The sequence below is a fragment of the Myodes glareolus genome, chromosome 1 (assembly GCF_982192425.1).
Source record: "Myodes glareolus chromosome 1, mMyoGla1.1, whole genome shotgun sequence".
Lineage (NCBI taxonomy): Eukaryota > Metazoa > Chordata > Mammalia > Rodentia > Cricetidae > Myodes > Myodes glareolus.
In genome coordinates this window covers 77,094,129-77,111,205 of record NC_142026.1, presented here as the reverse complement: position 1 = coordinate 77,111,205, position 17,077 = coordinate 77,094,129, and the positions used below count along the sequence as shown (strand labels likewise).

The following is a 17,077-nucleotide window of genomic DNA, read 5'->3' as shown; positions in this document are numbered from 1 at the left end:
TACTAATTTTTTATTTGCTATTCAGGTTTTTGATAAAGGGTCTTTAAGAGAACAACAGGTGCTCTGAAGCATTGAGAGCTTTAGAAAGAAGAAGCTTTTAGAGAAGCATTGAGAAACTTAACCAGTCCCCTATTAAGTTTAATTATGTGAAGAACAGTAATAGAAAATACTATAAATCTTTTTATATAAAACATCTCAAATTTTGACTTTATTATTTCTTAGTAAATTTCTCTTTCATTTTTGTTATATGTTTGTGTGAATTCCTAAACATAAACATACAACCTACTCAGTCTGTATGTTTCCAGGGATGAACATTTGGTGTTGGATAACCATATGGTGCACTCTTCTCTGCAGAAGACTGTTTCTCCAGCTCTCAGAATTCCATCATGTTTGACTTAGGGCTGAGGCCTAGTGAGCTTTCTCCTTTCCATGTTAGCATGTCTCTTAGTGTTGTCCTTGTTGAGCTCATATTACAGCAGCCATTTTGTAAGATTTGATGCTTGTAGCTTCTCTGACATTTCTAGGAGACACAGTCTCATGGCAAATGTCCTGTTTCTCTGTCTCTTACAATGTTCCCACCGCTTTCTCAGTGATCCCTGAGCCTGAGGTAAAGGAGTTGTGTTGGTTATGTTTCAGTGGGGACTGAGCATCACAAGTCTGCATTTTGACTGGTTGCGGTTTTCTGTAATAATCTCCATGTGTTCAAAAAGAACTTTCTACGGTTGGGGTGAGGACAACATTTACCTCTGTGAATAAGTAAAATTTTTAGAATTCAGTTAGCGATTATGCTAATTTAATGAAGTCGGTCTCCTCCACGAACCCTGACTTCACTAGCCCTGAGGAAACTGGCCAGTTTTCCAGTACCAGGCATGATTTTCCCTCCTGTCGAGAGGGTCTTCAGTCCAATTAGAAGCTGTGGTCACCACCAAGGTTTGTGTGCCACTCTTGCTCCCTTAGCACTAGCATGCAGTGTAGACCAGTGTGTGGTTCATAAGTGTCATAGCTGGGTAGGACTGTTCGGTGGCTCCCTCCTTTGGAAGGCTGCATGTTGCCTTCTGGTACCATGAAAGCCAATCCTCAGACAGGAAGCTTTCAGGTCATATCCATCTGTAATTCTCTAGGTTTTATGTCTGAAGTGCATGCATTCATCACAGTAGGATCTCACCTTCAACCTCTGGGAGTCCACCATGGACAACATCAATAGCCTATAATATTTTTGGTGTATCTTGGACAACTGTGACCAACAACTTCTAAGTAGGCTTCTTGTGACTTTCGGTGGTTTTGTTAGACAATCTATGGCTCTTGTGGGGATCATTATCAGCCCAGATGGAAACTCTTCATTTACAATGTCAAAGTATGTGTTTACACAGACATATATGTATTATGGGCTATTTGGGGTAGATCAATGGTACTAAAATTTCTTATGACTGTTTAGACATCCTTACTGTTATGTTGCCCTCCTTTTCTTTATGCCTGTTCCTTTTCCATAATTAAATCCCTTCCCCCGTTTTCCACTTCCCCCTTCAGATCACTGGTGCCCTGTTATTCCTGTCTCTATTGCTCCCCTACATCTCGCTGTAATCTCTTTTTCTCTTTTCTTGTTACTGCATTCACTCCAGGTTGTGGACTCTCATCTGAAGGTTTGGAGCTAGGAATTTCCTATGAGAGAGATCATGTAATGCCTGTCTTTGGGTCTGCATTACCTCATTCAATAGGTAATTTTGAATACCTATTCAAAGAATAGATCTTTTCTAGGTCTATCCATTTACCTGCAAAGCTCGTGATTTAAATTTTCTTTACAGGTAAATTGCATATTGTATAGGTACCCCCATTTTCACCATCCCTTTGTCAAGTGAAGGGCATTTAGGTTGTTTCCCTTTTATAGCTATTGTGAGTAGAACAGCAATGAACATGGGTGAGCAAGGATCTGTGAAGTAGGATGTCAAGTCTTCTCAACATTCCCAAAGAAAAGCTTCAGTGGAGTTCAGTTCCCAAAGAGGGAGGTGTGGAGTCAAGGGGGAAAGAAAGGGATGAATGCACATCTGAAGGTTCAGCAGCTCTCTTGTTCTCTCTCTACTTGTGCAGCTTGTGTGTAGGCTAGCTGCTCGTACAGTTATGTTAAACAGTCTGAAGTAATTTTTACCTTAACTATGTTGCATGTAGAATCATTTGATGTTCAAAATATTTCATAATAAGCATTTAACTGGCCGATTATAATATTTTTCTATTCCTAAGTTCTATAGTAGAGGCCTGTACTTTTCATACACTTCCAGAAAGGAAGACCCTGGCATTTCATTCCTTTTTCATCAACCTACACTATTCCTATTTCCTCTGTATAGACTCCAGTATATAGGGCAATGAATATACTTTTGACATTCTTGTATTCAAAGCTGAGTTAAAAAGTTGCTCAGAATCTTCCCAATTGGCACAATCCATGGGGCGCAAGGAAGGCTCTTCTTACTGGGGCTCACCTGTCATGCCATGACCCCTTCCTTTTCTTCAAAGTTTTCTCTCAAAACCATACATTTATTTCTCTAGGGTCTGTATAATCAGAAAACTCCCCATTTTTCAAACAAACATGGATGATTACTTCCCGTTTCTCCTGTTTTTATCTATTCTTCACATGAAATTTATATTTTCCCATGTTCTTATGGATGAGTCCTCTGACTCATCTGTACAATTTTTGCCGCTGGTGTATTGTCTGCGGTTTTGCTTTGTTGAAATGAATTGCTTTACTTTGTACTATACTTTGTATTTTGTCTTGAACTGTACTTTTATCTCCATCAATTCTAAGGTAGAAATTTTCTGGATGCAACAGTATTATTGACAGTGAATTTTCCCCCCAAGCTTCAAATGTCATTCCATGCCATCCTGGATTTGGGATCATTGACTAGAATGCTGGTTGTAGTCTGTTCCTTGGGTCTTTTCAGATGTTTTGACATTTTTCTTTAACTGCTTTCAGTATTAATTTTTCCTTTATCTCTTTTGCCCATTATATGAAAGGGCAGCAAGCCATCTATCTATTCACTGTTCCTGGAAAGAGAAACTCAAAGAAGAGAAACAAACGAAATGGCCGATTCTCCAGTTGATTTGTCCCAGGTCAGTGGTTATGTCCCTTTTTATTTTATTTTATTTTACTTTATTTTATTTATTTGTTTGTTTGTTTATGATAGAAATGGGATGACTTGGTCAAACTGTACTTTGTGTTTCAGGGTCCATTGACATTCAGGGATGTGACTGTGGACTTCTCCCAGGAAGAGTGGGAATGCCTAGACTCTGCTCAGAGGGCTTTGTACATTGATGTGATGTTGGAGAATTACAGTAGCCTGCTCTTTGTGGGTGAGAGCATTTTTATTGTAGAATTCCTAAATCATTCTTTGTATATACTAACTTGTAAACTCTGTTAAGCTGTCCTAGAAACAGTGGAAGGCAGGAAAGTTTGGTACTAGAAATAACTTTTTCATGGAATTTGACTCTCATTTCATTTCCATGTTAAATGTATCATGCACCCCTCACTTTGCCTCCAAAATGAATTCAGAAACCCAGTGGCATATAATATTTCCATACATACCTTAAAAACCATGTCCACATTGTAATTTTCATGGTTTTGTGAGAAAACAAACACAAGATAGGTAATCTAAAAATTTTTCTTTAATATGCTAAAAGACTCTGAACGGAAATAGCAATTGGAAATAATTCCTAGATTCTTGTACTTTGTGTTCTCTTCATGTATGGAGCACATTTTTTGTTAGGTGTCTATATTCTTTCTGTATTCTAACATGGATCATGGGCTACCTTACAGAACATGTGGATTATTGTGTGCAACATAGGCCTGGTCACCTGTCCTGAGCAAATGAGATTGCCCTGGAATGTGGAGAGGAGTGAGTAGCTATAACTAGGGTGAGCCCTTGAATGAGCAGGACAACAGTGATGGCTTCCAGTGAAAGAGAAAACAAGAACTGGAAATGTTTTTGTTATATTCGATTTCACTTGATAGGATGCCTGATTATTAGTAGAGTGGCTCTGGTCCCAGGATGCAACCTGCCTATTGTAACTGTTAGAAGGCATTGTCATATTATACCTGAATTATAGTGACTTAATAATAGTATAAAATGCAATTTTATTTAACTATGCTGATATCAGATTGGAATAATTTTACAAACTTTAAGTCTAACGTCAATCCATGAAGTAGGACTATTCTGAAATTGCCTTCCTTGCAATTTCGTCTTCATATTACATATTTTGTCCCAGTGGCAAATACACAGACATGCTTCTGGAAAATATTCTTAGGAGTCTGTCGTGTGCCAACTTGAGAACAGCCAAATGAAGAAATTTAGGAAATACAGCAGTGTGCGGAGTTCATATAGTGGAGGATAGAAATAAACAGTAGTTGCCCATTTCAGCTCTACTTCAGATGATCTGATCCTTTGGTATCTGGCAGAATACTAGCTTTCCATCCATTAATTTGGAAGAATCTAATATGTTTTTCTAGAGAGAAACCATTTGATGCTTTTAATTAAAACTTTAATCTTTAAAGGTATTGGGTCTCCTGAACAATACTAAGTGCCTATCACTTAGTCAATATAAATTCTCTGAACCTGGTATTGTATTAAACTATACTTCATCAATCTCTGAGAAGAAATATTTAAAAATAGAGACATGTATTCTTAATATAATCAATCAGTGAGCTCCATCCCACAGCTAATTGCCAATGTCTCACTTTCCTGATCCATCTTCTGCCATTAGACATTTTTGATAAGGTTGATGTATCTGCTATATCTCAGACCCTTTAAACCTGTCTGTTTTTGTGAGAATACATTCAATTACGGTGAAAAGAAAATATCTAAGAAGTTGTTTATTAGATTATCTTTAGAAAGAACTCAGGGAGACAGTCATTTATTAAATTTTTAGTTTTGGATCAAGCCCTATTAATCTGAATTATACTTATTTTCAGAGAACTATTGCATATGTGATCCTGTCTGTCAACATGTAAAAACTGCAAAGGAGTCCTCTCTGTGTAATGAGCTTGACAACGTGCTTCAAGACCCCTCCACATGTGTACTTTATAGAACAAGTGAAACTACAGAAAACTTTAATAACTACACATGCAATAATAACAGGGATGCCTCTGTTGACTCATCAAACACAAATAGACATGAAAGCATGCAAACTGGAGAAAAAACTTGCAATTCTAAAGTCTGTGAGAAATCATTAAACTTATATCCCAACAATACTCAGTATCAGAGACTCTATACTGCAAGATCAGAACACAGGCAAGGAGAATATGATGACTGCTATGACTCTACATACAGACTTTTGCAACAAAAATTCCCCATTGGAGAGACACCACACCAGTGTGGGAAATGTGGGAAATACTTCAGTGCTGCCTCAAGCCTCACTGTACATCAGAGAATACATACTGAAGAGAGGCCTTACAGATGTGAAGAATGTGACAAATGTTTTACCCGACTTTCAACTCTTAGAGCACATCAGAAAATTCATACTGGAGAGAGGCCTTACAAGTGTGAAGAATGTGACAAATCCTTTATCCGGCATTCAACTCTTAAAACGCATCAGAGAATTCATACAGGAGAGAGACCTTACAGTTGTAAGGAATGTGGCAAATCTTTTACTACATGCTCGGACCTCAGAACACATCAGAAAATTCATTCTGGAGAGAAAATTCACAAATGCAAACACTGTGACATGTCTTTTCTCCGAATTTCAACTCTTAGAAGACATCAGAGTGTTCACACTGGAGAGAGACCTTACAAATGTCTGGAGTGTGATAAGTCTTTTATCGACATGTCACATCTTAGAACACATCAGAGAAATCATACTGGAGAGAGACCTTACAGTTGTAAGGAATGTGTCAAGTCTTTTATTAGGTACTCCCACCTCAAAGCCCATCAGAACATTCATACTAGAGAGAAACAACAAATGCAATGACTAATATATCCTATATCCATCTTTCAAATCGTAGAATACATCAGAAAGTTTACACTGGGGAGAAAAATGCCATTCTCATAATGTACATTTTTTGGTATTTTCTTCTTATAAATTCCATCAGCATATATAATATGCTACAGGATAATTTTTGTATATTGTGATGATGGGTCTTTGCCAAATTTTCCTCTGATTGGTTGAATAAAGAGCTGAGTGGCTGATAGATAACTAGGCTTGAGAAAATGGGCAGAACTTCTCAGAAGAGAGAGGAACTTGGGATGAATCTGGTGTGGCAGCAGATGACAACAAGTCTTGGGAAGAGTCAGGTGTACAGAATGGAGGAGAGGTAAAGAGCCAGTTGGCAAAATGTAGGTTAATAGAAATCTAATACTGTAAGTTATATGAGCTAATTGGTGCTGTAGGAACTCCTTCTCTTATACTGTAAATGCTGAGGTAAAGCACACACTTTCTCTCTTCCGGCTGCTGGATTCAGTTCCTGTTCCCCAGAGGAACTGTGATATATGAGTCTACCTCTAAATAAATAACCCTTTATTATATTCAATTCTGAGCTAGTGTGGAATTTCTTTTTAGTGTCCATCTTCATCTGGCCCCCAACCATGGGGACCAGTCTATCCTTTTTGGTACTAGCCGCGTGGTGCATTGGGCACTGACTCTCCCCGCCCACAGCTCCAGCTGGCACTTAGAGACACAGCACACTGCTGTTCAGCACTCCTCTGCTCATGACCCATACACTGCTGCTCAGTACATTACACACTGGCCCACATACTGCTGCCTATGATCCCCGTGGCACGCGGAGTCCACGAAACACACAGAAAGCTTTAGGTTTTCTTTTTATCATGGTCACCAACTCTCAGAATCACTTTGATCACCATAATAACTCCTCTTAACTTGTTAAACAAAGCATTTTTACAGTATCTAACATGCACAAAACCAAAAACCGGGATAGTCCACTGCTGCTTGCATTCCTTGGTCATGTGACTGCAACTGCAACACCTGCTGGCCAATAGTGATTATTACACATACTCCCCTGTAATTGTCTCATGACAGGTAAGATCTGAAAAGCTACAAAAATTACCAATAACATACCTATCCAAGAGTTCAGTAATTATTTTGCATATGCTATGGATGGTCTTCTGCAATGCTTATGTGATTTTCTTGATATATCCCTTTATTTGAATCTAAAGATTAGATTTGATTTTCATATTATCACATTAAAAATGGTTTGGTAACACAGCCAAGAATGAGACACTTTTGGAAATTATGTAGTCTTTACAGACTAATAATGAACAGCTAGTTGGGGAAATCAACATTTTGGAGATGGATATCATCAGTTTGACAGACAAAATGCAGTCAGTGTTGAAGGATGCTGAGACATTATTTGAGAGATTTTGTGCTGCTGAATTTAATAATCAGAATATGTTGAAAAGTTATGATAGATTAACAGATAAGGGATCTCTCCAGGAAGGTTATATCCACAGCATCAAAATTATGTTCAAGGATGAGATGTTATCTTTACTGAAGAAATTTCATACCTTTGAATCCTCAATGAGGATATTAGAACAGAACACTGGACAGCAGATTCAGACTTTACAAAAGGCAGTGGTAAAAAGATTTGAAAAGATTGAGAAATGTTTGTAAATTGAAGCATGGAGAGAAGGTCCAAGGACAGAATTTAGCCTCATCAGTAGGTGCCATACCCTGGGATGACTTACCCAGAGTCTAAACTGCCTATCCAGTAATTCGCTCTGAAAAACAATTACCACAAAGTACCCTATGGTAGTCAAAGAATATACATGTGAACCAATACATATGAGTGATCTAAAAGATATTAAACAAGCAATAGTAGCTTATGGACTACATTCGCCATTTGTTTGAGAAATGGTGAAAACATCTGTTTCAAGTAATAAGGCTACCCCACATTAGTAGTTTCAATTGATTACAGTGTTCCTAGAAGACAAACCTCAGCTGCTTTGGAAGTGTTACTGGAGAAAAGAGGCAATTTAAGAACAGGGGAAAGCAAAAGGATTTGAGACTTCCCAAGATCAAATTCTTGGCGAGGGACATTACCTCAGGACCAAGCTCTCTACAACAAACACACTTTGTCCCTGTGTAGCACAGCAGCTTTAAATGCTTGGGGCAGGATCAGGAACTAGGAAAGAGAATTGAATAATATATTAAGACTAAATAGGTCCAGAGAGAACCCTTGAGTGGCTTTTTACAAAAACTAACTGAGGCTGTACAAATAGGAATATCAGACCAGAAGCTAGATGTGTACTTATTGAATCTTTGGCTTTTGAAAATGCCAATTTAGGATGGGAAAAGATCCTTGGGTCTTTAAAGGTTAGATTATCACCAATAGATGAATGGATCTTATATACAATGAATGTTGAGATATTTGACTACAGTACTGAGGCTTGTGTAGGAGAAGAGACTTCCAATGGTATAAGGAGACACCAAAATGCCAAATGTTTTAATTGTGGTAGAATAGGACATCTGAGAAGGGATTGTAGACAAGGAATTCCTAGGGATGATGCTTCCTCTAAGAATGGCAAAAATATGCATTCTAGGTCTCAGCCTTCTGGTACATGTAGGAGGTATGGCAAAGACCAAGATTGTACCAATGAATGTCAATTGACAAAAGACAGATAAGGCAACCTGATACCAAGGAAAACTCCTTGGGGGGGGGGGTCTCTTGCAGTCCCCCATGTCAAACGTGGTCCAATCATTCCCAGTCACTGTGGAGAACATGTCTCACCAGGAAAATTTTAAAAATCCAGAGCCTACTGTAAAAAACCATAATGTTGTGGATGATAGTATAGGCATGGAGGATGTATAAAAAAACTCCAGTAGAAAGTAGGAAGCATATATTTTGGCAGACTTCTATAAATGATCAAAGACTAAATCTAAGAGTGTGTATAAATGACATTGTAATTGATGGATTAATAGGTACAGGTGTGGACATGAAAATCATTAACTCAAGAATCTTGGCATACAAATTGGACTCTTCAAGAGTTAAATATTCAAGTCTCAGGAATTGGAACCCTATCTCATGTGAAACAAAGCATGAGATGGGTTGAATGCATAGGGCCAGAAAGACAGAAAGAAAAGTTGAGATCATATGTAGTTAATATAGAAATGAATTTATGGGGTTGCAGTAAAGGATTGCCAAGATTAACATTTTTGCACTCCAAAAAAATTCATGTTTCTGGGAAGGATATTATAAGATATTATACACAAAGGTCATCAGCCATTCACCATATTTAAGAACACAAAGAAATTAGCAAACCTTCAGAGATACAAATGGCCCTGGCTGTAAAATGATTACCTAAGAATCTAATATGGGAGAAAAAAATGCCCTTTAACAGTAGAGAAATTAAAGACTACAACAGTTGGTACAGGAGAAACTAGATGCTTGCCATATTGAAGAATCAATCAACCCTTGGAATTCTCCTGTATTTGTTAAAATGAAATCTGGAATATGGATAATAGTGATAGATCTAAGAGCTGTCAACAAGATAATTCAACCTATGAGCCCACTACACTCTGGAATTCCTCTGCCTTCTCTAGTACCAAACAGATGGCCTCTTATACTTATTGATTTAAAAGATTGTTTCATCACTATACCTTTACAAGAAAAGGACAGAGAATAATTTGCCTTCACAGTGCCTACTTACAATAATTCTCAACCTACTAGGAGATATCAATGGACAGTCCTCCCACACAGAATGCTTAATTGTCCAACTCTGTGACTTTGTAAGTCAGCTGTGGAAATAATATGTAGACAATTTCCTAAGTCTATAATTTACATGGATGACATTTTGTTATTTCATTCAAATGCAGATACTTTAGAAGAAGTAAAGACAGTTTTACCTAAATGAAGATTACAAATTGCTCCTGAATAATACAAAGAGGAGATTCTGTCAATTACCTAGGTTACAAAATAGGTTTACAGAAAATTAGAACACAAAGGGTACAAATTAGGAAATAATTGCAGACTCTTAATGACTTTCAAAGAATGTTAGGAGACATTTCCAGTCTACAACAGACTGTTGGGATAATACCTGATATAATAATTCATTGAAACAAAACCTTACATGTTGACAAAGACTTAATTGGTCCCAGAGAATTAATAGCTGAAGTGAAAAATGGATTGATGATTATTAAAGAGACATTACAGGAGGGTGAATCCAAATCTTAATTGTATTCTAGCCATGTTGCCTTCCAAAATTTCCACTACAGGAATTTTAATGCAGAGGGAAGATATGTGCTTAGAAAGGATCTTCTAAGATCCATATAGACCATATAAACCAAATAAACTGTTGAAAATTTATGGGGAAAAGTCTCTGAATTAATTATAAAAGGAAAATTGAGACTTCATTAACTAGCAGGTATAGACCCAGCAGAGATTATACTACTGATTTTACTACTGATGAAATTAAACAATTATGGGAAGACAATAAACCATGGCAAAAAAATTATGCTAAATCTTTGGACGAAATTAATAGCAATTATCCCAAAAGTGATAGAATTAACCTTATAATGAGAACTACTTGGATTCTTCCCTGAATTGTATGTGGCACATCAATGAATGGAGATGGTACAGTTTGTGCTGATACAAATAAATCAGGAAAGGAAGGTTACAAATCAAAAGAACTAAGTAAGGTGAAACAAAGTCCTTATATTTCTGTCCAAAAGGCAGAGTTAGTTATATACTATTATGATGATACTAAGGGATTTAAAAGAATTTATCAATACAGTTATCCATTCACAATATGCAGAAAGAGTTGTTTTGCCTATCCAAACTGCTGAATTTTTACCAGATGATACAGAATTGACTTCATTATTCATTCAGGTTCAAGACATAATCAGGAATAGGCTTTGTTCTATATACATAATACACATCCGATAACATAACTGGTCTGCCAGGTCCTCTAGCACAAGTTAATGCAGAAATTGCTTGATTATTGATTGGAAGTATGCTAAAGTGTTGTCTGAGGTTTTTCTGTCCTGCCCAGGTCCCGCAATCATTTAGTCCAAAAGAAATGACACAGAGGTCTATATTAGTTATAAACTGATTGGCCTAGTATCTCAGGCTTCTTATTAACTCTTACATTATAATATACTCTTATATTAGCCCATTATTCTTATCTGCGTTAGCCACATGGCTCAGTACTTTTTTCAGCAAGGCAGTCACATCTTGCTTCTAATGTGGCTGAGCTAGGACTGCAGAGGAATGGGCTTCCTCCTTCCCAGTATTCTCCTATTCTCATTGACCCATCTCTACTTCCTGTCTGGTTGTCCCGCCTATACTTCCTGCCTGGGTACTGGCCAAACAGCGTTTATTTAAAATATAATTGACAGAATACAGACCATTGTCCCACACCACTAAAGGCCTCATAGTTTTATAAAGATCATCATATCAATAGCAAAGGTTTAAAGAAAGAGTTTCCTGTTACATGGCAACAAGATAAGGAGATTATAAAGAGATGTCCTACTTGCTCTTTCTATAACCAAATACCATTATCTGAAGGGAGTAACCCAAAAGGTACTCAATGGAATGAAATCTAGCAGATGGATTTATTCTACTTTACAGAATTTAGAAAATAAGATACATACACCACATCATTGACACTTATTCAGGTTTTTAATGGATAATTGCCTTAAGCTCAGAAAAGGCTGATTTGGTAATCATGCATTTAATAGAAGTTATAGCCATCATGGCTTTACCTGCACAAATAAAGACAGACATTGGTCCAGCATATGTATCTAAGAAAATGAAACAGATTTTTTGCTTATTATAATATAAAGCATATTATAGCTATATCAAACAATCCTTCAGGTCAGGCAGTTATAGAAAGATCAAATTGAACTATAAAGGATATGTTAAACAAAGAGGAAGGGATAAAAAATACTCCCAGAAATGATTGCATAGTACTTTATTAACCTTACATTTTCTCAGCTAATGAGAATGGAACATTAGCTGAGAGATATTGGATAATAAAAAAAAACTTCTGATTTAAATTAGTCAGTATAATTCAAGGATGTGTGATATCAGAATGGAAACCAGGAGATGTGCTACACTGGAAAAGGGGTTTAGCTCTTGTTTCTACAGGATAAGAAGAGCTTTAGATACTATCAAAACTGATAAAAATTCAGTTTGTAAAAGAGAAACCTTGAAAAAGAGAAATGACAGTTCATCCACAGAGGTGACAACTATACAGGTTGTAAGAAAACCTCATAAGAGTTGGGGAAGGGTTCTGTTCTTGTTGTTACAGGAAAATACACATCTTCAAAAAGTCAAGAGATCCTGGACATTTGCATGCCTAAAGAGGAAACAAGAACTATCCAGAAAGGATTACCAAGCAAAGAAAAAAATGACTTATGAGGTCATATATATATATATATATATATATATATATATATATATATATGAAATAGAGTAAATACTTGTGAGCTATTATTTGTTGACAATTTTCACTGGTATAGATTTTGTATATTATTACAAGTCCAAATTATATTTGCTATTTTGAATATGCTCCTATTTCTGTTTAAAATATTTGTACGCCTATGCAAAGTTATTTTGTCAGATTTTATGCATGCATGTTTCTCTCTCTGTTTAAGACATTGTGTATATTGATACAATTTTTGGTATATATTATATTGCATTATATGTTTCTATCTCTGCTCAAGATACTTAAACATTGTTTACATTTTGAGGTCACTATCATTTACTGCACAGTTGTTTAAAGATTATTTAATGTTCTGACAGGAAGTCTTTGTCTTGAAGTTATAGAAGTATTAAGTATTATAGATCAATAGTCATTCATGTTTGTTATAGGAAGACTAATCAGGTGCTTTAGATATGTAAAGATTATTTTCTGCATAGATAGGTACTCTTTAACCCCTTCAAAGGTCTGGAGAAACAGAAGGGTCATTGCCTAACTGCTTTTATGAAGCTACAGTCACCCTGATACCAAAACCACACAAAGACTTAACCAAGAAAGAGAACTAAAGACCAGTCTCACTAATGAACATTGATGCAAAAATTCTCAATAAAATACTGGCAAACAGAATCCAAGAACACATCCAAACAATTATACATTATGATCAAGTAGGCTTCATCCCAGAGAGGCAGGGCTGGTTCAACAGATAAAATTCTATCAACGTAATCCATCATATAAATAAACTGAAAGAAAAAAAACATATGATCATTTCATTAGATGCTGAAAAAGCATTTGACAAAATTCAACACCTATTTATGATAAAGGTCTTGGAGAGATTGGGGATACAAGGTTCATTCTTAAATATAATAAAAGCAATATACAGCAAGCCGACAGCTAACATTAAATTAAATGGAGAGAAACTCAAAGCCATCCCACAAAAATCAGGAACAAGACAAGGCTATCCACTCTTTCCATAACTCTTCAATATAGTGTTTGAAGTTCTAGCAATAGCAATGAGACAGCATAAAGAGATTAGGGGATTTGAATTGGAAAGGAAGAAGTCAAACTTTCATTATTTGCAGATGATATGATATTATACATAAGCGACCCCAAAAACTCTACCAGAGAACTCCTACAGCTGATCAACACCTTTAGTACTGTGGCAGGATACAAGATCAATTCAAAAAAATCAGTTGCCCTCCTATACACAAAGGACAAAGAAGCAGAGAGGGAAATCAGAGAAATATCACCTTTCACGAAAACCACAAATAGCATAAAGTATATTGGGGTCACTCTAACCAAGGAAGTGAAAGATCTATTTGACAAGAACTTTAAGGTTTTGAAGAAAGAAATTGAAGAGGATACCAGAAAATGGAAGAATCTCCCTTGCTCTTGGATTGGGAGGATCAACATAGTAAAAATGGCAGTTCTACAAAAAGGAATCTATAGATTCAATGCAATCCCCATCAAAATCCCAACAAAATTCTTCACAGACCTTGAGAGAACAATAATCAAGTTTATATGGAAAAACAAAAACCCACGATAGCCAAAACAATCCTATACAATAAAAGTACATCTGGAGGCATTACCATCCCTAATTTCAAACTCTATTACAGAGCTACAGTAATGAAAAGATGCTTGGTATTGTCACAAAAAAAGAGATGTTGACCAATGGAATCAAATCAAAGACCCAGATATTAATCCACAAACCTATGAACACCTGATTTTTGACAAAAGAGCGAAAATTATACAATGAAAGAAAGAAAGCATCTTTAACAAATGGTGCTAGCATAACTGGATGTCAACCTGTAGATGAATGGAAATAGATACATATCTATCACCATACACAAAACTCAAGTCCAAATGGATTAAGGACCTCAATATTAATCTGACCACATTGAACCTGATAGAAGAGAAGGTGGGAAGTAGTCTACAAGACATGGGCACAGGAGACCACTTCCTAGGTAGAACCCCAGTAGCACAGACAATAAGAGCAACAGTGAATAAATGGGGCCTCCTGAAACTGAGAAGCTTATGTAAGGCAAAAGACAATGTCATTAAGACAAAAAGGCAACCTACTGATTGGGAGATCTTCACCAACCCCTCATCAGACAAAGGTCTGATCTCCAAAATATACAAAGAACTCAAGAAACAAGACACTAAAACTCTAATTAACCCAATTAAAAAATGGGATACTGAACTGAACAGAGAATTCTCAACAGAAGAAGTTCAAATGGCCAAAAGACATTTAAGGTCATGCTCAACCTCCTTAGCAATCAGGGAAATTCAAATCAAAACAACTTTGAGGCACCATCTCACACCTGTTAGAATAGCTAAAATCAAAAATACCAATGATAGCTTTTGCTGGAGAGGATGTGGAGTAAGGGGAACACTCATCCATTGTTGGTGGGGATGCAAACTTGTGCAGCCACTTTGGAAATCAGTGTGGCGGTTTCTCAGGAAATTTAGGATCTACCTACCTCAGGACCCAGCAGTTCCACTCTTGGGAATATACCCAAGAGATGCCCTATCATACTACAAAAGCATTTGTTCAGCTATGTTCATAGCAGCACTATTTGTAATAGCCAGAACCTGGAAATAACCTAGGTGCCCCTCAACAGACGAATGGTTAAAGAAGGTGTGGAACATATACACATTAGAGTTTTACTCAGCGGTAAAAAACAATGACATCTTGAATTTTGCATGCAAATGGATGGAAATAGAAAATGCTTTACTGAGTAAGGTAACCCAGACCCAAAAACCCAAAAAGAGGAATATGGTATGTACTCATGCATAAGTGGATTCTATCCATAATTAAAGGATATTGAGCCTATAATTCGTGATCCTAGAGAAGCTAAATAAGAAGGTGAACCCAAAGAAAATCATATAGTTATCCTCCTGGATATTAGAAGTAGACAAGATTGCCAGGCAAAACTTGGATGCACAGGGGTGGGGGTGAATGTAAGGGGAGATGGGTAGAGAGAAGGGAGAAGGGGAAGATTCAGGAGAGCTTGGGGGAATAAGATGGGTGGGATGGAGGAAGGGTGGATATGGGAGCAGGGAAGTAATATATCTTAATTAAGGGAGCCATTTTAGGGTTTGCAAGAGACTTGACTCTAGAGGTGTTCCCAGGTACAAGGAGAGGTCCCCAGCTTGTTCCTTGGGCATCAGAGGAGAGGGTGCCTGAACTGGCCTTGTCCCAGAGCCACACTGATGAATATCTTGCATATCACCATAGAACCTTCATCTGGTGATGGATGGAGATAGAGACAGAGACCCACATTGGAGCACTGGACTGAGCTCCCAAGGTCCAAATGAGGAGCAGAAGGAGGGAGAACATGAGCAACGAAGTCAGGACCATGAGGGGTGAGTCCATCCACTGAGACGGTGGGACTTATCTAATGGGAGCTCACCAAGGCCAGCTGGTCTGGGAATGATGGAGCATGTGATCAAATTGAGCACTCTGAATGTGGATGGCAATGAAGGCTGACTGAGAAGCTAAGGACAATAACACTGTGTTTTGATTCTACTGTGTGGACTGACTTTGTGGGAGCCTGGTTTGTTTGGATTCTCACCTTTACAGACCTGGATGGAGGTGGGAAGACCTTGGACTTCATTCGGGGCAGGGAACCCTGACTGCTCTTAGGACTAGAGAGGGAGGATGAGGTAGGGAGGAGGTGGAAATTTTTAATAAATAAATAAATAATAATAATCAATAAAAAAAACTTTTCATAAGCTAGAGGTCACTGCCTAATCCATATTTGTTTCTCAGTTAACCATTTTAAAGGTAAAGCTGTTGGTACCTGTAAAGATTTGCTAGTTGCTTTATGTTCTTGTATAGCCTGAATGGCTGATGACCTTTGTGTATAGTATCTTATAATATCCTTCCCAGAATTATGAATTCCTGGGACTGCAGGAATGTAAATCTGGGTATTCCATTGTTGCAGCAGGTCACGACCCAATAAATTTACTGCTCTATTAACCTCATATGGCCTCAGTTTCCCTCTTTGACCTTCTGGCCCAATGCAGCCAACCCATCTCGTGCTTTAACTTGAGATATGGTTCCAATTCCTAGTAATTGAACATCTACCTTTTGAAGAGGCCAATTTGGATGCCAAGATTCTGGAATAATGATACTCACATTCGCACCTGTGTCTATCAAACCAATGATTACAATGCCGTTTATATGTACTCTTAGCCTTGATCTTTGATCATTTATAGAAGTCTGCCAGAATATACATTTCCTATTTCCTATTGGAATTTTTGCCTTATCCTCCATGCGTATGCCATTGTATAGAACAGCATGGTCTTTTACAGAGGGGTCTGGATTTTTTAATTTTCCTGGTGAGACATATCCTCCACAGTGACTAAGAATGATTGGACCTCTTTTGGCAATGAGGGCCTGTGAGAGGCTCCTTAAGGAGTTTCCTGATGGTATCAGGTTGCCTTGTCTGTCTTTTGTTGATCTGCATTCATTGGTCCAATGTCAGTCTTTGCCACATCTTCTACATATACTTGAAGGCTGAATCCTCCCATTCTTGCCATGCCCAAAGGAGATATTATTCTTAGGAATTTCTTTTCTGCAATCCCTTCTCAGATGTCCTAATCTACTACAATTTAAACATTTGACATTTTGATGTCTCCTCATTCCTTTGGGAATTGCTTCT

The 17,077-nt window shown here is 37.3% G+C and overlaps 1 protein-coding gene across 1 annotated transcript in view; it reads left to right on the top strand.

The window, feature by feature from the left end:
* Positions 1-17,077, top strand: part of LOC125411853 (uncharacterized) — a 37,589-nt gene that overhangs the window by 955 nt on the left and 19,557 nt on the right. Inside the window, 3 exon segments of the mRNA XM_087896804.1 lie at positions 3,004-3,099; positions 3,213-3,339; positions 4,955-5,946. Of these exon segments, the coding sequence (XP_087752930.1) occupies positions 3,070-3,099; positions 3,213-3,339; positions 4,955-5,946 (1,149 nt within the window). The 5' untranslated portion in view covers positions 3,004-3,069.